Source organism: Capsicum annuum, chromosome 3 (assembly GCF_002878395.1).
Source record: "Capsicum annuum cultivar UCD-10X-F1 chromosome 3, UCD10Xv1.1, whole genome shotgun sequence".
NCBI classification, from domain to species: domain Eukaryota; kingdom Viridiplantae; phylum Streptophyta; class Magnoliopsida; order Solanales; family Solanaceae; genus Capsicum; species Capsicum annuum.
This window is the reverse complement of record NC_061113.1, coordinates 242,876,813-242,897,901: the sequence shown is the minus strand read 5'-3', so window position 1 is coordinate 242,897,901 and position 21,089 is coordinate 242,876,813. Positions and strand designations below refer to the sequence as shown.

General features: G+C 34.4%; 3 protein-coding genes across 3 annotated transcripts; all 3 read left to right on the top strand.

The window, feature by feature from the left end:
- Window positions 1–7,902: 7,902 nt before the first annotated feature.
- On the top strand, window positions 7,903–9,319 carry LOC107862705 (auxin response factor 19-like). The gene is made up of 4 exons (XM_016708344.2): window positions 7,903–8,396; window positions 8,486–8,542; window positions 8,678–8,838; window positions 9,284–9,319. The coding sequence occupies exons 1-3, from the start codon at window positions 8,193–8,195 to the stop codon at window positions 8,831–8,833; spliced, it is 417 nt and encodes a 138-aa protein (XP_016563830.1). The 5' UTR covers window positions 7,903–8,192; the 3' UTR covers window positions 8,834–8,838; window positions 9,284–9,319.
- Window positions 9,320–13,364: 4,045 nt separating this feature from the next.
- On the top strand, window positions 13,365–17,063 carry LOC107866013. The gene is made up of 2 exons (XM_016712195.2): window positions 13,365–14,522; window positions 16,431–17,063. The coding sequence occupies exons 1-2, from the start codon at window positions 14,420–14,422 to the stop codon at window positions 16,823–16,825; spliced, it is 498 nt and encodes a 165-aa protein (XP_016567681.1). The 5' UTR covers window positions 13,365–14,419; the 3' UTR covers window positions 16,826–17,063.
- A 433-nt stretch (window positions 17,064–17,496) lies between these two features.
- Window positions 17,497–20,927, top strand: LOC107862708 (GDP-mannose transporter GONST3). The gene is made up of 3 exons (XM_016708345.2): window positions 17,497–17,783; window positions 18,057–18,131; window positions 19,439–20,927. The coding sequence occupies exon 3, from the start codon at window positions 19,445–19,447 to the stop codon at window positions 20,579–20,581; it is 1,137 nt and encodes a 378-aa protein (XP_016563831.1). The 5' UTR covers window positions 17,497–17,783; window positions 18,057–18,131; window positions 19,439–19,444; the 3' UTR covers window positions 20,582–20,927.
- Window positions 20,928–21,089: the final 162 nt, after the last annotated feature.

Genomic DNA, 21,089 nt, shown 5'->3' with positions numbered 1-21,089 from the left:
ATACAATAAATACTAGAAAAAATGTGCAAGAATATTTTTAAATGAAGTATAAAATGTTCAGTTGGAACAACTTTAAGTCAGAATTTGCACCTGGTGTCACTGAAATGTAAGAGTTTGAAAATGGGTTAGGGTGTAAGAATCATTGGGCTGGGCCTAGGTCTTAGTTATCAACAGGTTACAAACTACTGGGCTTATAAACAGTGGGTTCGGATCCTAGTTCTCGCTGTACAGGCCCAAACTAAGCAAGAAGAGCGTACACAACTGATTTCAGGATTCTCGAGTTTAAGTTTTGTGCACGTTAATATACAAAATATTTTACATTATCAGATAAACTTGATATGCTATTGTGGTTTATTCAATTTTGTACAAAGAGATTCAAGACGTCCGCTACCGCATTCGCCTTGCCCGGATGGTATAGAATGGAGATAGCATAGTCCTTCAACAACTCAAACCACCTGCGCTGACTCGAATTAAGCCCGGGTATTGCTGGTTACTCAATTTTGTACAAAAAAAAACTAAAAAGAAAAAATTGGATAACCTACAATAGCAGGTGAAGGTTACTTGATTGTGTAGAATATTTGGTACACTAACAGTACACAAAATTTAAATTCATCCTTATTTACAGTATAACTCAAGTTTATAAATTTTTGTAAGTTATCAACTTCAAACTGCAACTTGCGAGTATGGATTTTGAGACCGTCATTTCAAACTTTAAACTAAAAACCATTTTGTTTTTGTTTCCCATCCGGTGTCCGGTGCCCGCTTGGAGCCTTGGCTAATCCGGATCGCGCGCGTTGCAGGGTCATTAAGGTGGCAGGGCTCCCAACAGAGTTTTCTCCATACCCAGGATCGAACCCTCGACCTTTGGTTAAGGGTGGAACAACCGCATCCACTGGACCATCACAACCCATGTTGATAACTAAAAACCATTGATAATATGACCCGATATTTCAAGCTTTGCAAGTTGCAAGATTGGTGATTTTCAGACGATGCTATTTAGTAAATATATGAAATAAAATTGAAATAACTTCAATATAATAATATAAATAGCATGGTAAAAATGATCCACCCCAATATCTTTTTATGAAAAATACATTAGGACTTTTCTATGTCCACGTATTCAGGAATCAACAAGATAATTTAGTTATTATTACAAAAAGTATGAGTATTAATTTTTATAAATTCAAGAGGACACTAAATTTATGTAAAGGACTTTAATAATAGGTTTATTAAGTAACTATATAGCTGCCTTAATTAGTTTTGTGGACGAGCTTCATCCTATAGCTTAGCTAAACTTTCTTATAGTTGGACGTATATAGTTAGGCAGTAAAATAAATATATATGATGAAACTAGTAATAGTCCATAAACATGAATGAAACCCAAATATAAATGTAATAAATTGGTTATTGGGTCATACACAATATTATGAAGTAAACTTAATAATAACTAGTATAATAGGGTTACCTCATATGATTTGTATTGTTTGCTGTAACTGTTAAATCGATGCCGTCATATTTAGAAAAAGACCTAGTCCTTCATCAATCCATGACACAACTCAAACATGTACGCAATATATTATTGTCGTTATTCTAAATTACTTTTGTGTTCTGATATCACGTTTGATCTTAGATTCTGTTATATAAAATCAAAATAGTTGTATGTTGTGAAAATGGCGAACAACCCATTATTTTCTTTGAGCCATGGCCCCAATTTCATGTATGTTGAGAATAATGGGTTCATACACTTGAACCTTATTTCCTTTGTCCATTTCATTATCAATGGCACCAAACATATGGTACAAATTTTCATAAACTTGTCTTTCCAATATTCATGAACCTACTAAATATCTTGTCAACAGATTTAATCAATTAATTCTTTGATCTCTTGTTTCTTCTAAGATAGCTTTAAGTGTTCCAAATCTCTCACTACATCTTATAACCCAAATTATTCTTCGTATTAATTCATCCCACTGTTTTTAATTAACTTAATTATTCATCATCATATATATGAAATGGAAATAAAAATCGGAATCACTCGCAGTCGCACTCGCAGTCGTCTCTCAGTGGTAGCATTCATTGCAAAATGGAAATAAAAGTCCTAAAATTTTCTTTTATCTTTAAAATCTTTTTTTTTTTTTTAAAAAGGCGTCGCGTTTAGCGCCTTGCCGTCGCCTTTCATAGATCGCATCACCACGAAAGCATATGGCAACACTGTCTCGCCTCGCTTCGCCATTGGTGACATGTCGCTCGCCACTGATATATATATATACATACATACATACGTACATATATATACATACATCACCACGAAAGCATATGGCAACACTGTCTCGCCTCGCGTCGCCATTCGCCATTGGCGACATGGCACTCTCCATTGATGACACTGATAAATATATAGAGAGAGAAGCTTTAGAATTTCTCCTTGTGACTTCTTAAGCTCTATCCTTTAAGATAATGATTATTTTTCAATAACAAAAGCGGCTAAAAAAAGACTATATTGTAAATTTTATGCTGAAATAACATATTTATTGATTTAATCTGTTTTAACGCACCCCTAAATTAGTCGAAAGCACCCCATGTGACACTCCTAATATAATGTTAATTATTGGAGTTCGTCCTCCTCATTACACTATGTGTCATCAATAGATGTCTTTTTCAATCAGCCATATATATATGGAGATATTATTTGTATCAAAAGACAATACTTCGAATTGAGACTTGATTTTAATTTATGCTATAGAGTACTGTTACAAACGATTACCCCTAGCTAGCTCTATGTAAATATAATTAACGAAAGGAGAACTATGATATTGCAAATTTAATTTTTAATACAAGCAAAAATATTACATTAATATGTGATTTTCTATCATCTATTTAAGTTTGATAGACAAAGTCACTCAATATCTATATTATTAAACGTAATTATATATGAATATATCTGATAAAATAGTCGAGCCGCAAGTGACTGCTTGAAACTTATAAGAAAAAGAAAAATAAAGGTACAATTTTATATATATATATAAAAATAGGACTTATGAGAGGGACAAACCATAACAAAACTAGGGGTCATTTGGAACATGCTCACATGGATTTTCACATGGGATTTCATGATTTCGAAATTTCAAGTACTTGTTGACCAAATATACAAATCCCCACAAAAAGACAAGTCTATTTTTTTTTTTTCAATTACTAGAGTTTAGTTAGATTCCAAAAATAATGTTTTACTAGTACTTAATAATTTATCCACACTATTTACACTACTAGAAATTACTCCTATTGTAACTAACTTTTTGGTGATGGTTAACAAAGCGTTGCAATAGGTGGACTATTGGAACGGTTGCAAGCGTTGCCAAAAATTATTGTTCTGTTAGCTCTAATTTAACATTTTAACCATTAATTTTGACCATACGCATTGAAATAGCTAAATAAAATAAGCTATGACAACGCTTAATTTATTCCCTCAATTTTCACAAAAAATTTTCATTCAGTCCGCCAAAAGAAAACTTTCCTACATCTTAAACCTTATTCATTTTACAATCAACGATTAGGGCTTAAACATTCTCTCTTATTTCTCTCGCTACAATCGACGATGGAATTTCTCTTTCAGCTTAAACCTACAGCTTCTCATCGCTACAATCAAATCGATGATGCGATTACTCTCTTAGCTTAAACGTATAGCTTCTCATAGCTACAATCGACGATTAGGGCTACAAAATCGCTAACGACAGTCGCTACAATTGGTACAAACCATTTAATCTTATGGAGATGGTCTGGTAGTGAGCTGCTGATGGTGAGATCTGTGGGTGTTACTGGTGCCGCTTCGAAAATCGATTTGTGTTGGAAAGTCAGACCAAATTTGCACTTCAATTTCTCTCAAATTTGTACTTCAATTGCTTCAATTTGGGAATTTTAAGGTTAGTGTATTCTTCTATGACTTTGACCTAATTTTTTGGGATTTTAGTTTTTTCTTAGGTCCATTTGATTGCGTGAAAATTTTTATTTCTCCTTGTAATTCTAATGATTACGGTCATTATGTTAGGGAAGATGTCGAAATGCGTTATATTGACAACCAGAAGCTGAGTAAGATGAGTGTTACTTGTTAGAGTTTTAATTATTGTAGTCTTAATTGTTGATTTAATTTGTATATAATGTAGTTTCTATGTTTAGACTGTTATTCTTGTTCATGTGTGTTTTCAGATTAACGAGAAATGATGTCAGTGGAAAGGATGATCCTTAGCCTGTTACTTAGAAAATGCTACACAAGTATTGCCTAGTGATTGCAGTCAGATTGAGGAAACTGATTTTGTTGATTTGCTTATTCGATAGAAATCTACAACACAACAGTAGGAAGTATATTCAATTTGTGTCTCCTGAACATAAGGAGTCATGAAAATCCAACTAAAATGTTTTCTTTTGGGGGAGGAAATGTGGTGTGGCAGTTAGCTTAAGTGATTAAAAAGTGAGAGCAATCTCTCAGTTGTGACATGTGGAGTAATATTTCGGCACGAGTGTTGTTTATTTTTGGTCAGACTGATTTTTTTATATAATTGGCATAATGTTGATGATTTACTGAAATAATAACAATAGAAGTGGCTTTAAAAAACTATTTGCACTCGTAAAACCAGTCACGAGTTGCAGCTATAAGTTACTGGAATTGACACCAATACTGATTAGATGGTGTCATCTCCACTGTTTAATACCGTAGATAAAATATATTAAATCAATTCTAAACTTGTGTGATGAATTTACTTTAGATGTTTAACTTCACGGACATTGGCGAAGTCACCTTGTGGTTCGGGGTTCATCTGAACCCCCTCCGATGAAACAGCTACATAAAGTAGTAATAGCCAAATTTAAAATGTCAAAAAATCATTAATAACTTAGTTAAATAACTCTGATATGCTCCACTGACTCTACTATAGAATAAATAGCATGTCAATGGATATTTTCACCTCTAATAAGGAGGACCTGTATAATATTGCATCTAAATGGGTGGTTTAGTGATTCTATAGGTTCTTTTGGGTGAAGACTTAAGTAGATATGGTATAGGAAGTTCTCCAGTGTTGTTGTGTAAACCTGCCCCTATACTATCATCAATATATCAGGATCAGGTGATGTACAACAGATAGTGTAACAAGTGGGTCTTTCACTCTTAAACAGTAGATGCCCAGGCTTTTTCCTCTTTTTTTTTCTGGGTCATGTGCAAGCATAACTTTTTCTCCTTGGTGGTTCAGACAGGTCAATGTGATGAACACTCTGAGCAAGCTTAGTCATGATTTAGACTCCAAAGTAGCTATGGTATGTTTGAAGAACAGCAGAAAGTAGATAATTTTGTTGATATAAAAAAGTTCTCAAATATGAACTGCTTATCTAAATATTGTATGTAAGCTGCTATCGTTTCTTTGGGATTGATAGGTGCAGGAAAAAACAATGCCAGAATAGCTGGCATGCTGTATATTTTGTCCAGTTATTACTACAAATAAGCTAATATTTGTTCCGTGTAAGAATTAACTTTCCTTGTTCTCTTATATCAACTCTGTAATATTAAGTATCCAATCCACTCTGATTTTTGGAATTACTACTGCTGCAGGTGCGGATTGCCCAAGGTCTTGTTCACTTGGGAAAGGGATTGTTAACTCTCCCACCATATCATTCTGAACATTTTCTGTAAAGGTACTGGAGCAGTTTGAATCTTCAGTTATGCATGACGGAACTCTGAATCTAGTACAAAATTCAATGTTTCATCACAAGAAAAGTTTTCTTCATTGGATCCAAAAACTTGGATCCGCACATCAAAATGCTTCGTTAAAGACTAAGTCCATCTCATGAGTTCTTGGATTATCTAACTTTGATAACTTCACCAAGTCCCACTGTAATTAAAGAGGTTTCTATTCTGTTCCGCTATGTTTTTTCTGCCTCACCATTATACTAAATGCGTGATTAGGTTGTAGTTGTGAATCGAGGTGAAATGGTCTGTAATTTTTACATGACAGATAACATTGAACACGATTACCAATTTTGAGTGTGATTGCAAATTGCCTGTCTATGACCTGGAGTAATATAACTGAAATAAAGCTCTCATTTTCCCCTTTCTAATATTGTATTTATGTCATATTTCAATGCTTTCTTTTGTTGCAAAACTTAACTTTAGAATTTTGATGGGTCAGTGAATTAGTGTTAGTATTGTTAACATTCTATTTCAATGATGTCGTTGTATAAGACATCGGCAGCACACTTCTGATTAGATATACTCTCTTACTGATAAAAATAGAGTGCTTTACTTTGTATTTCTAACTTCTCTTGAAAATTTTCTTTTTCCCTACACCTATGGCGGTTTGTGGTACCTCTGGGCTATATCTTTAATCCCAGAACGTGACAAGTTGACATCGAGATTGCAAACAACTTGGTCAAGAAGGAGTATTGGTAATCGTCCGACTTCAACATGCTTGAGTGAGAACCGTTCTACACTGGTTTGTTTTCTTTCTTCTTTTTGTCTTAGTTTTTCCTCTCCAAAAGTAGTTTCGTTTCTTAATTATGTATGCTAGAATAAGCTGCCGAATCAATACTTAAACCTCCCCCCTATATAATGAAATCATACACAAATTTGACAATACCCCTATACTTCAAAAATGTGTTGTTAAAAGCATTCACAGTGAGGCGGGGATCTGGCATTTCATATGGCTGAGGTGACTTGAGGTGGAAGAAGTAACTTAGGAGTATTTTCAGGCATGTATAATATTTCACTGCTCGGTGCGACTTTCTTCAGGTCGAAGGTTCGTTATTTTCTGGTTCTCTTTTTCATCTAAGCTCCAGGTATGTTTTTTCTTCTTGGAATATGTTGAACTGTTTTAAGGGGCTGGCTATGTATTACGCTGCCAAATTTCTATGCTTTGCTAAAGTTAAGCTCTACATGTATCCCTTTTGTTGAATTTTGTTTACTGTATGCCTATACGTTTTTGTACTTATTTGCTGGATCTAGTATTAACTGAAAGGTAAAAACAGGTGCCTCGTTAGACATTACTCATCTAATAAATTTGACCGTCTCAGAGAAGCTGATTATCAGAAATAGAATTGCCAGTAATAAAGTTTGGAATTGATAGATATCATAATGATGTAAATGATTTTGAGATGCATACAGAGGATTTATATAGTCGGCCACGACTAGTTTGGATATTTGGCTTACATTTATTTATGGCAATAAACAGTTCTCTGATATGGCTGTTATCGTACGTAGGAGCTAGAGTCTTTCAACATAGGAAAACCTATAGTCCAACTGAGTTTTTTCCTTTACTGATACCTATTCTTGCGTCTTACTTTCGAAAACTTATGAGATGCTATTTTTCCCGGGAAGTCCGACTCTTCAATAAAAAAAAAGACGGTCGTGTGCGAGTCGTCTGGGAAAACACAAGCTTAACACGTCTTTCTTTACCTTTTTCATATCTGAATGTCTTTGTCGAGTTGGTTGACATCATTATCTTCTTTCTGTATTTTCATTGTCCGCCTCCGCCCAAACAGATATGCACTAACCCACTTGAAATAAGGTAAAAGCCTTCTTTCCAACCCTTTGTACGAGACTCCTTTCTTCGTACAAATGCTCGTAGGCGAAAGAGACCTTCCTTTGCTCCTGTAGGCGGGATCAGCTAGATTCCCACAAGTTTGATATAGTCTTCCACTTCATTACAACAACGACAACAACATATCTAGCGTCGTCGTGTCATCCCACAAGTGGACTCTGGAGGGTAAAGCGTAACGACCACCGTTTAACATTATAACCTTAACGGCCACCGTTTAACTTTATAACCTTAACGGCCACCGTTTAACCTTATAACCTTAACGGCCACCGTTTAACCTTATAATCTTATAAGGCTAACGGTCACCGTTTAACCTTATAACCTTAACGACCATCGTTTAACCTTATAACCTTATAAGGCTAACGGCCACCGTTTAACCTTATAACCTTAACGGCCATCGTTTAACCTTCAAAAACATAAATCGGATAAACCTCTAATAAATATATGCAAAGGGTGTGAAAATATCCCCATTGCAGCTTCATGCAAAATCTGCAAATTGTGATTTTTCCAGGTTCACTATATGTTTCGATAAAAGTTGCTTCTATCATCTATTCTTCAGTAACACATCCTTTGAAAATAGATTATATAGTTCCCTGTTTGATATAATCTTAGTTAATATGAATGGCTAATAATCTTGGAATTCTATTGAATGGAGGGTGTTATCTCATCTGGAGTAGTCACTCTCTCCTGATTATTTGTTGTTTACGAATGAATGTATATTTTCAGGGTGCTGCATCTATCAAAAAAGATATGGAAGCCCAAATTCCAAACTATCTAAATCTTCCATCAAAGTTAATTTGTCTCCTGCACAATGTCACCCTGCATGTACGTGAAGTTCCTGATTGACTTGTCTTGATAAAAACTGTAATTTATATGTTGTTCTACGTTAATATATTGTCTTTTGCATTATTTAGGCTGATCCCGAAATAGATGAAGTGTATGCTCAAATGACACTACAACCAGTTCCTTCGGTATGACTCTTTCTTTTTGGTTTCATTTTGGTGTTTCTTTTCTCCTTTTTTGTGGGATAAGCATGGCTCTCTATCAAGTATAGCCTGTTCTAATCAAATTTAAAACGTAGGTAACATGAACGTCTTTGCGTGCAGTTTGACAAGGAGACATTATTGAGGTTAGATTTGTCTATGAAAGCAAATAATCCACAACCAGAATTTTTTTGCAAAACCTTGATAGCAAGTGATACAAGCACTCATGGAGGTTTCTCTGTGCCTCGGCGTGCTGCCGAGGTACTCGATGTAAAATAGTCGAGGTGAGTTTTGTTCGAACACTATGATTTTATTTGAAGAAGAAAGTGTAATGGGCAAACAATAATTTCTTCATCAAGAATTTCTAGATATTTTGACATTGGTAATCAGGTGGACTTTGATTTCCTTTGTTTGGCAATGTAATTTTTTTTTTTGTGGATGATGCACCAAAGGTTTAAACAAAGGAACCAAACCCCTATCACCAAATATTTTTGGTCCTGGGATAAGTAAAAACTGAAGGTCATTAACCTACTCGTGTCTGAATTGTTCCTCTATTAGCTTCTTTATCAGTGAAGATCATACAAAAAAGTTCAAATAATAATTGAGATCGAAAATTATCTGGTTCATTTAGATTTTTATCAGTTGGTTGATATTTAATTTTGTTGTGGAATAGTCCTTTTTATGTTGTCATTTAAGTGCTAATTTATATTATTTATTCTCTATTTATAGGTGTATGAAGAAAGAGATGAAGAAAATGATGAAGACATTGACCATACTTGAGAAGATTTTTGGGTTGTGGGTAAATGCACTAATATAAATAGTTTTGTGTTGAATTTTTCTAAACTTATCGCGACTTGAACTTGCTAGTATGTAAAAACTTAACTAATCATTTGGATTACATTTTACTTTTGGGTTTAAATTACTAGCTTGTTACATATTTTGAATAATGAGATTATTAATTAATGATTTTGTGGTGTGATGTGTATATATTGTGTTATAATTTATTATGTATATAAATAAAAATTTACATTAACACGACTATTTATATAAATCGTTTTAATTTAATAACAAAAGCGTCGCAATAGATGCTATTGCAACGGTATAGATGAAAATAGGCGTTCCAACAAGTGATGAAATAGTTGTAATAGGTAATCAAAAAGCGTTGCAACAGAATAGCAGAGGCGTCACAATAGCATCTATTTCGACGGTTCATAACCGTTGCAATAACATCTATTGCGACGGTTCGTAACCGTTGCAATAGATGAAAATAGGCGTCTCAATAAGTCAAAAAATAACCGTCGCAATAGGCCTATCTATGGCAACGGATATACGAAACCGTCACTATAGCTCTATCTATGGCGACGGTTTATACAACCGTGCAAAAACCGTTGCCATAGACCTATCGCAACGCCCACCTATGGGACGGTTGCTGAACCGTTGCTATAGGCCTATTGTAACAGTTTTTTGGCCTACTGCAACGGTTTTGCAACCGTTACCATAGACCTAATTTCTGATAGTGTTAATTAGGAATATATGTTGGTACAATAACGGTTTACTAATCATTTGTAATTTTCTAATTTATCTTTTTCCCTACTTATTAACGAATCATCGTCCAACGATTACCAATAGGAAATTTCGATTATAAATCTGCTACTAAATTATATGTAGTTGATTCTACTATATGATTGGATGTTCAAGGAGTATCCAATGCTAAATTAATATGACCAAAATATTGCAGCTGCCTTTATTCTAACTAACAAGTACTATTTAGTTTTTAATTGTAATTGCTTTAAAGATGAATCATCTAATTATTGCTGCATTATGAGCAATAAGACCATCAGCATTATATTTGGCATGTGCTAAAAAATTGTTACCTATGGAGTCTATAGATCTATATGCACATTTTAATATGACATAGATACACATGTTTAGTGAAAGAAAAGTACTAACTAATTTCCTCATTATATTAGTGGCTTAGGTAAATTTTCTTTGACCTAACTTATTGACATGTTTCAACCTAGCTGCCCAAGTTTAAATACAAAACAAGGTTAAAAAAAAAGGAGAGAAAAAAAATAAATTCAAAAATCATCTCATTATTCTTTTTTTTTCTCTTTTATTTTGTGGTCGATTTTTTTTCTATCAATCATGCTTTGATTATATTTATTTTAAATCGAAGATCGTCTATCAAAAATAACCTCTTTATTCTACCTTAAGATAGGAATAAGATGCAACATATATACATTCTACACTTTCCGGACTTCCGTAAAACAATATATGTTATTATTGTAATACTAAAGGAGATGGAAGAGTAAAGAAATAGTAGTTGGATGTTGGTGATTCCTCCCTCCTCCCTCCTTATTAGGTTTGAATTATATGGTATGCTATGTATATAAAAAAAGTTAAGACAGGTAAAATGATTATTAATGTTGTGACCACACATGAAAAAACCCTGGGACTTTTTATTCACAGACATTAACCTTTCTCCCAACCATATTCTTTTTCTACTTTAATTTTTGCAAGGCTGGCTTTTGCTGGTATATTAGGTTTTTGAAAATTGTGGGCTCTAAAATAAAGTTTATCATAATATACATTTTTCCTGTGAAAAATCTGAAGTTGGATAGAACATATATAAGTAGGGAAATGTTAGTCTCTCAATTTATATGACATAGTTTAGATCTCGAGAATCAAACTTCTTTATTTTGACTGCAAATTCATACATAATAATTTGTAAGTTTTTTGAAACATAATTATATATATCGAACTACGTAAAAAATATTATAAGTCACAAGAGATAATATATGATTTAAATATTAATCGTGACTAAAAATCTTCTTTTTTAATTTACTCTCAAAAAAGCGAAAAAAAATATCACATAAGTTGAGACATACGGTATAGTACTATAGTACGATAGGGGCACAACTACATTCTCGCCTATGGATTCGACAGAATTCAATAAATGCCACCAGTATATTATATTTATATTAAAAACACAAGATCTAACGCTTACTATAAATAGTAGTAGTACTTTTTATTGCACGTAACCTAGCTAAACACGATAGCTAGCATCACACGACAATTAGCAGTGCACTATTTTGAGTTTTACTGAATGATTGTGTATAAAGTTTTTATATTACATAATTTGATTAATTAGTTCTAACAGGTTATTATACAATACATTCTCTTTTTGAAGCTATTTATGTGCAATGTATAGTGTGTATAAACATATTTATATGTGGTTGATTTTCAAACAATCTTATATAATCTAAATACATGTAAAGCATCATTATCATTACTGGTGGACAGTGGCGGAGCCACAGCCAACGAAGAGTGGTCAGATGAACACCCTTCGTCGGAAAATTTTTTCGAGTATATATGTTAAATATAGATATTTATAGTTATATACATATTGTTGCACACCCTTGACAAGCTACAGAAGCATAATCCAGTGGTCAAGAGTGTGTATTTTCGCATCAACAACTCGGGTTCGAACTTTGGCAGGTGCAACAGTGCTTTATTTTCTTTGTTTTTTAAACAATTCTTTGCCCAAGAAAAAATATGAACACCGTTAACCAAAAGTCTGGCTCCGCCACTGTTGGTGGTGGATATATAAAACTTCTTAAATTTGGAATATACTGATGCAACGTTAATTGGCAAATGACAGACATGTTGGGTAAACTCATCCAACTGAAGAAATACTATCATCATTTTCAAAATTTGAAAATTATTGGGACCACTAAAGTACCAAAGTATTCACATGGGAGTTTGGGAAAGGCCATAATCTCTGAGTACTTTTATGTCCAAGTAATTATATGCATCCCTCACCCTAACATTTTTTACACTGTTTAAATTGTCTCATAGTAGTATTTAAATAGAAAGAAACTATATATTGTAATAAACACTCTTTACTTTTATTTTTAAAGATATGAATTTAAATCACCAAGAGAATAAGAAAATAGTGTCCACTAAATTAAAGTTATATTTTTTGTATATTAATATATTATACATAAAATATACAATTTTAATTCAAAATAGTGTATATTTAACTAACAAATGTAATTATTTTTAGTGGATCGATCAAAAAAATGTAACTTGTCCGGACAAAAAATATCTTGACTATTATATCCACCTCTATTCATTTTACTTTAATTAAATAATTCAGCTGAGAGAGTCATGTGTTGGAGGCTATATATAGAGAGAGTGCATCAACTTTTTTCATCATGCACATCTTGATCTCTCAAATTATTATTTTTTTTTCAAAAATATTCAAGTACTTTTTTCTTGGGCCACAAAAAAAAAGAAAAGAAAAAGAATGGTGTCAAGAGTTGAAGCAGCAATGAAGATAAGGCAAGAAGCAGCAGAGATGAAGAGTAGTAGTAGTTATCAAGTAGTGCAGAAACAGATGATAATGCAATGTAACAAAGGGAAAACAAAAAAGTTCAAGAGGAGTAGTTCTAATGTTGAAGAAGATGGTGCTTCTGCTGCTATTCTCTTGCTTGCTTGTATTGCCTGTATTACTACTTCTTCTTCTCATCCATAGAGTCGTTGGGATCGAAATAATCAAATGTCATTAATCAATATTATATTGTTAGCTTCGTGTCAACGTCCGATCGATGGGAGACTTTGTCCAGTGTAGCTGTTAGTTAAGTTTAGTTTCCAGCTGCTTTAGTAGTAAATATATTTTCTCAAAAGTTTTTACATGTTTAGAGTATGCAATAGAATATGTTCTTTCTATTTTAGTTTGTTTGGTTTTTTATTTAATATGAAATTTAAGAAAGTAAAAATGATTTTTGAATTTGTGGTTTTAAATTAAAGATATGTAAAATGAAAGATGTTTGAATCTTGAAATCAAAAAGTTATCACAAAGAAAAAGGACATTCTTCTTTTTTTAATGACTAATTAAAAAAGAAAATTAAGACAATCAAATTGAAACCGAACTGAGCAATAATTAGTCAGTCCTGTTTTTTTTTTTCCTTTCACTTTGCAAAAATTCAATTCATGTTTGTCAGGCAGGATATTTAAAGTGAGAGTAATATAATTAATTAATTCGTATGATAAAAACATCGACAAGTGGGGTTCATGGTTGTGTCATGGTTTTAAACTAGATTATTGATATTTCAGTTCTCTGAATAAAAAAAGTCAATAAGAAAAACGTGGAGAATGATTATTTTCAATATTGAGGGAAAAGATTAATTTTTAAAGTAAAGTTTCCATTAGGTGAGATTAGTTAAGGGACGTCGAGATCATCAGAATACCAAGTCCACAAAGGCAATAGATTAGGCAACATTTAGGTGTGGTGTCAAGTTTAGGAAAGGCTGGTCCACCAAACTTTTGTGTGTCTTAACACTTAAAATTTCATAGATCACAAATGATAGGAAGTTTGAGACTTTTAGGCTACATTTTGAATAAAAACTATCTAAAGTTTGTGATTATCATGCCAAACTTTACATAAAAATGATTAAATTTTTTATATAAAAGTATACAATTTGGATGGCCAGGTCAAATGCCACACAAATTAGTATGAAGAATTTGCTTGCTTTCAAGTCTAACTTCAACCACAAACTTTATGAATTTCAATCTCCTAGTTACTTAATTTTCAAAATGACTAAACTTACCAAAATGTATAAACTGAGGCTATCCCTGCCTTAATGGCTATTTGTGCAAGTTCGGCCGTCGAAGGCTCAGCTAGGCCCACTTCATATTTTCGTTGTCCATTTCGGCCCAAGTAGTTTTAGGAAGGAATTTAAGCCCACCGTCTATTTTTCACTTCCCGCTATTTTACTTCCATTTTGTTTTTGCCGCCAAGTAGATGTGGATTCCTTATTTACTAAGTTTCTCAAAATCTGTAGAGAGAGAGAGAGAGAGAGAATGCTAGGAAGAGTAAGAAGATCGACGATTAGTTCGCTGGAGGAATTGGAGTTGGAGAGGCCATCGTCGAAGTTCATCAAAGCTGATTCTCTCTCCGTTTATGGTACTTTCTTTTTCTTGTTCATTTCGTGTTCTTTCCAAATAATTTGGTACTTCTTTTGTCTTCTGCATTTATTATTTATTGATTCATAGGTGGATATATAAGAAATGAGGAATATATTTATGCCTACTGTGGATGTTTTGTCATTATTGTCAAATGAGTTAAGATTTTGCTGAGAGAAATATGCTTTATTTTGTCAATAAATTGATTTTGTAGAGTAAACAGAAGACAATAGATCGCTTTTAATTTGAGTCTCCAAATTTCCGGATTTTGGTAATTGTGAAAATATAATACTTGCTGCTAACACGATTCCAAAAGCTAACTTATGAGTAGAGACTCTACCCAATTCCCACTTTAACGAGCGTGGACGGGAGTATTGGTCAAGTCATATAAGCAGACCGCCGGTCTATTTTCCTACTATGTGGGACTCTACCCACTCTAATAGTATTCAAATACCGTAACATGATATTTTAAGAATACAACTTGCAATTACCAGAGAGCAAAAGTAACTAAACTTGTCGATATAATCGTTTTTAAGGCCACTGAGTACCTAGATTCAACATAAAATCTCTTTAAAGGCCTATGAGTTACTGATAAGTTACTGTTTCAACTTTTGATTTTTGTTCGTTAAAATCCATCATAAAGTAAGATTTTACGACTCCTTGTGTTGGAAAGAGGAAGTTTCCTTGGTTCACCTTTTAAATTTTGTAGCTGAGTATACTGGATGAATTCTATATTCACTGGTAGAGTAGATACATGGAATTACTTCTAACTCCTATGGTCCAACTCGATGAATGAGGATGACCCGAGAAGACAATGATCATATGGACGTATATCTATAGCATGAGGAATTGAGTTCTAGTATTATCTTAGGTTACTACCCCAGCCCCTCCATTAGTCTGAAACAACTGAAGTAGTGATAATCTTGTCAACGAAACAGATGCTAGGGGATTGCCTCAGTATGGTTATGAATTCTTGCAGGAGAATCTAACTAAAGTTTAAAGGTTTATATGATTAGACTGTCTAACGCATTTCAAATTTCACCATAAAATTGTGACACAAACATATTAAGTATGCAACCTAATCATCTTGCTTATTTTGTTGATAACTGAACTTAAAATGATGGTCCAGGTTGCTTCTGAGTTTTGCTAAGAGCATTTCGATGGTCATATGATCATTTGGTTTCAGAACTACGAATTCAGTTCCCTTTGGCCTATATATAGTGACTGCAGCTGAAATGTCTAGATTATCCTGAAACTTTGAAGTTATCTTATGCTTCCCTAAAAGATATTGTGCTTTTGTTTTTTCCATTCTCGATGAAGCAATCATTCTCTTCTATTTTCAGAAAAAAACAGTAACTTACTTTGGCCACCACATACTCCTTGAATCAACCTTAGATAATACATCTGACCTCTGATCTTTATCATAATAGTTAACAATATGAAATGCAATCTGGGAAGGAGGGCTTTTTATAAAGGTTATCTATGAATAACTTCATTTGGAAGAAGCTTTTACGCTGTGGCTTTGCCTTATGTGCCACCTTGTTACAATGTCATATTATCTTCCTCTTCCAGGTTTTAGTTCTAAAATGATCCTTTGTGTTGTGCCTTCAAAAGAAGTGCAGCTTGTCAAGCTTCACATTTTAGCTGATGATGAAATGAAGTTCAATGTAAACGTGCAAGAAACGAATTGCAGTTTTAGCATATTCCAGGTTTTTATATAATCTGGTTGTCCTCCAAGTTTGCTATTTGCATCAGATTATAAACACTTCACAGATTCAAGAAATCCCATTTGATATTGGAATTGTATCTTCTATTTCCACATAAATTCTTTATATATTGGAGTTTGCCATACATGAAAAGCAGACATACTTCTAAAAGCTGAATAACTTCTTTTCTCTTTCTAATGCAGAGACAACCCTTCTGAAGTTAAGGGAAGGCTCTAGACGTGATACAAGCTTTCCTGCAGAGAGTTTAGTAGATGGGAATATATGTTGCATCACTTCAGGTGGCTCACCCAAAGAGGAGGCATCAATAAATTCTCCCAGTGAACATGTTGAAGATACTATTAGTTGTCAGCCCACAGGCTCCTTCAGAGAAATTCAGAAGAGCAACTTCTCACTTGCTTACATGTTTTCCAGGTATAGAAGATCTCAATGTGCTGGAGGCACAAATGAGGAGGATGCAATGCTTATAGAAGATAATACTTGTTCTGCCAACTATTCACTTAGTCCTAACAATTCTCAGTTGATGAACAGCTCAGTACAGTCTACAGTACAGGAAAACATTTGTTCCTCTATGATTTAAGAGTAAATGTGGAATAAATGGTTGCATTGTTCTCGTGGTCCAGATCTACTGTCATCATGTATTTTTTATTTATTATTGCGTAAGAGTTGTTTATACGTGGAGTAGTGGAACCAAATCTTTGAATGTTGTGAGTTTAGCTCTTCACGTTCATCTCAATTGACCACAATAAGTATGAATGTTGTAAGAAGCATGAAGTTACTTGGTTATAACTGGATGTGGTATTTGCTACTGCCCACAATAAGTGACTTCATATGTTTTACATGGTCCAGTCGTAGAGAATGAAGTGCGGAGACTATAAATTAGGGACTAGCAAAGTGAAAGCTCCAAGATGGTACTTATGAGAGTGCAATGTCATAAATTACAAAATGATTCTACTCTGTTTTAATATTTCACATTCACATATCAATTTCGATTTAAAATAAGAAATTCTTAGGAAGATGAGAAAAGTTATTAATCTTTTTAAAAATAAGCCATACAAATTACGCAACTATAAATGTACTCTTTTAAATGTCAATATAAAGAAATAACAATTCAATAAGCATTCATTTTTTATTTGTCATATTTTGCTTTTCGAAAGTCGAACCATATCAACTTTAATTAATATTTTAATATATATTTTTTTCATCATATAAATATAAGAAGCATTACAATGTATAACAATTTTTTGGCTTTGAAATTTAGTTAACTTGATTCTCGTAAAGCAAAATGTGACGCAAAATGAAGAGACTAGAGAGGGCTTATGTATTCTGTTTTGATAAGTCGGAGGATTTACTTGTGACATTTGAAAAGACGCAAGGGCTGAACGGCGATTAAGCTATACTTCCCTTTTGCGTTAATCGTTATTACCCCATTCGTCCTTTTACCTCCATTTCTCACTCTCCGGTGTATGCGAGCCACCGACAGCTCCGCCGGGATCATTAGCGGCCACCGTCTTCCTCCAATTGCAAGATCTTCAACGGTGAGCTCCTCAAACCCTAATGTTAAAGCTATACCTACGCGAAATGCTCTTACACAGTCGCGACCCGTTTTCTTGTCCAAATCCACCTTCATTAACCTCCCCTTCCGTCTTTTATATTTCCTTATCCACATTAATTGCCACCGACCAATCGTCTGTCCAAACTAACTGTACTGTAATTTCAACAATATGTGTATCTGTATTTGTATGGTTGTACTTATGTTATCTGTTTTGCTTGTTTTACTCTTCTCTTCTTACTAAGCTAACTTTTCTCAGATACTAGTGGCTGCTAGTGATTTGGGAGGATTACTCTTCTGGGTCAACTGCGTTCTGAAGCATTAAGGGATACTTGTAAGTTGTGCTGCTGCTTCACGGTTATTATTGAATTTGTAATTTGATGTGTTTTAAGAGATATTGAGCTAGCTGGAGTGGTAATTACTATTATGCAAATCTAGTACTAGTTTGGTGGCTGGAGGGGAGCCTTGGAGTAACTGTAAAGTTGTTGCCATGTGATGTGACCAAGAGGACAGGGGTTCAAGCCTTGGAAACAGCCTCTGGTAAATGCAAGGGTAAGGCTACGTACAATAGGGGGCCCTTTCCCGGACCCTATGCATAGCGGGAGCTTTAATGCACCGGCTGCCCTTTTAGTACTAGTTTGGTGGCTGCAGTATGTAATTTGAGGGATCTTAATCAGAATCATAACAAATGTGGACCTTTAATATCTCCAATTTGTTTATATTATGTAAAAAAAAGTCAAAGAATCGTGCTGACAAGATATGTTTACAATATCCGTTATGGTGATAGATAGAAGCCTTATGCTTTGATAAGTAAATATGGGAGGATACCACTATTGAGGGTATTGAATTTTCGGTGAACGAATAATATTGCTTAGTTGGATTAGAAATGAAGGGTAGTGCTAATTGAAGTAGTGTTGGAGTGATAGGGGAAGTTTTAGTTCATTTGATTTTGTGCCTGACAGACTTACTTATTTGCACATCAAAGAAATTCATACCTCTAATGTTATCAGGGCAAAGCAATGTTATCTCATGTTTCATCTAACTAAAAAGTTCTTTTCACTTTATAGTTTGTGGAAATCTCCCTCCTCACTCCCAAACTAGGACTAGTACAGGGCAGTTTCTATTAAAGGCTTAAGAAATTATCTTATGTTGTCTGCTTAAGGTGATAGGGAAGAGGTAGATTAAATGCACAGAGGACATTGTCTCAAAAAACCTACACTTTCTTGGTATTAACACGGATGTAACTTAGAACACAAAGCACAATGGAATAAAGGATGCATATAGATGAGAACATCGGTATCCGTGAATAGTTTTTTTTTTATTGTGTGAAGATAACCATTTTTCCGTGTAGGGATAAGTGTGAAATTCTAAGAACCTGTAATTTTAAAGAACTCCTGATTTGCCTTAATGACAAAGAGCAGAATGGATAAAGAGGAGTCATACAGTCCGTCCTGACTAGTTCGAAATGTTTGATGCACATGACCAAAATGAATGATGGTGAATAGTCTGGCAATTAACTTTTGCTTTACAGAGCAGCGGGCTTAGTTTCTGCAGATGCTTGTAGTAAAAGAGAATATACTACTTTTATCTTAAAAAGTAAAAGACAATACACTAAGAAAACATGCATTTTTGATAATTTAGATATAAATGTCAAATGATGTGGAAAATCCTCAAGATGGAGATGCTAGGAAGTCTGCGGATGCTTCTTCACAACCACCACCCAGTCTCCAATCGACTTGGTACAGTGGCTTACTTCAGCAAGCATCAGTTTATGGAGTTGCTGCTGGATACTGTCTATCAGCATCATTACTCTCCATAATTAACAAGTGGGCCGTCATGAAATTTCCTTACCCAGGGGCACTAACTGCGTTGCAGTATTTCATAAGTGCAGCTGGAGTCCTCATATGCGGTTGGCTCAAGCTATTAGAACATGATAAGCTTGATCTTGTAACGATGTGGCGGTTTCTACCAGCTGCAATTATATTTTACCTATCTCTGTTTACGAACAGTGAGCTTCTCCTCCATGCCAATGTTGATACATTTATTGTCTTCAGATCAGCTGTCCCCATCTTTGTTGCAATAGGAGAGACCCTCTACTTGCACCAACCATGGCCAGCAATTAAAACATGGGCGTCACTGGGTACAATCTTTGCTGGTAGCGTGCTCTATGTCATTACTGATTACCAGTTCACACTTACAGCTTATAGCTGGGCATTGGCTTACTTAGTGAGCATGTCCGTTGATTTTGTATATATCAAGCATGTAGTAATGACAATTGGCTTAAACACGTGGGGTCTCGTGCTGTACAACAACCTTGAGGCTTTGATGCTTTTTCCTATTGAGCTGTTTATAATGGGCGAACTGAAGAAAATAAAGCATGAAATTCAGGATGAGTCAGATTGGTATAGTTTTCAAGTGGTGTTGCCCGTAGCCCTGTCGTGTTTGTTTGGTTTAGCCATCTCTTTCTTCGGATTTTCTTGCCGTAGAGCAATATCTGCTACAGGGTTTACTGTTCTCGGCATAGTGAACAAACTATTGACGGTGGTGATTAATCTAATCATCTGGGACAAACACTCGACTATTGTTGGGACAGTGGGACTCTTGATCTGTATGCTTGGTGGTGTTATGTACCAGCAGTCCACGAGCAACAAGCCTAAGGCTGTGAAAGATGTAAATCCACAAGCATCTGAAGAGGAGCAACAAAAGCTCCTTGAAATGCAGAGCAGCATACAAAGCACTGAAAATGAGAAACAAGCTACACAACCGGAAGAAGAGAAACAATAGCATATTCTTTGGAAGAGTTCCCTTTTCATTCTTTTATGTCAAAGATATTGTTGAAATACAATTTTGCACTTGCAAAACCGCAGTGCCGTCTTAACCGCCAGATTGGGTATGTAGTCAGCTGCTAGTTTTACTTGAAGCAACTTTCACGAGGAAAAGGAAGAGTGTATTGCTACATTTTATTCATGAGTATTGTAGTCAGCTACCTTCAGGCGTCGACTTTGCAAAAGTACATGTTAAGGTTATCTTCTATAGTTTTTGATTCGTATTCAGCTAACTCTGATACATACAGTAAGGTTTCTCCTCCCAATTTGATAGCAGGTTATGGTAGAGAAATATTTGTTTACCACGCATTTGTTCGACATTGTCACAGACTATTCGGATATGCTTGTGTACTCCTCTACCCAAAACTTAGTACCATGCTTGTCTAAGTATGGTACTAAGTTTTTTTACATGAAAGAAGTCCTCTCCAATGGGAATTTGTAAGTAGTTGCAATGCAGACAACTTCTG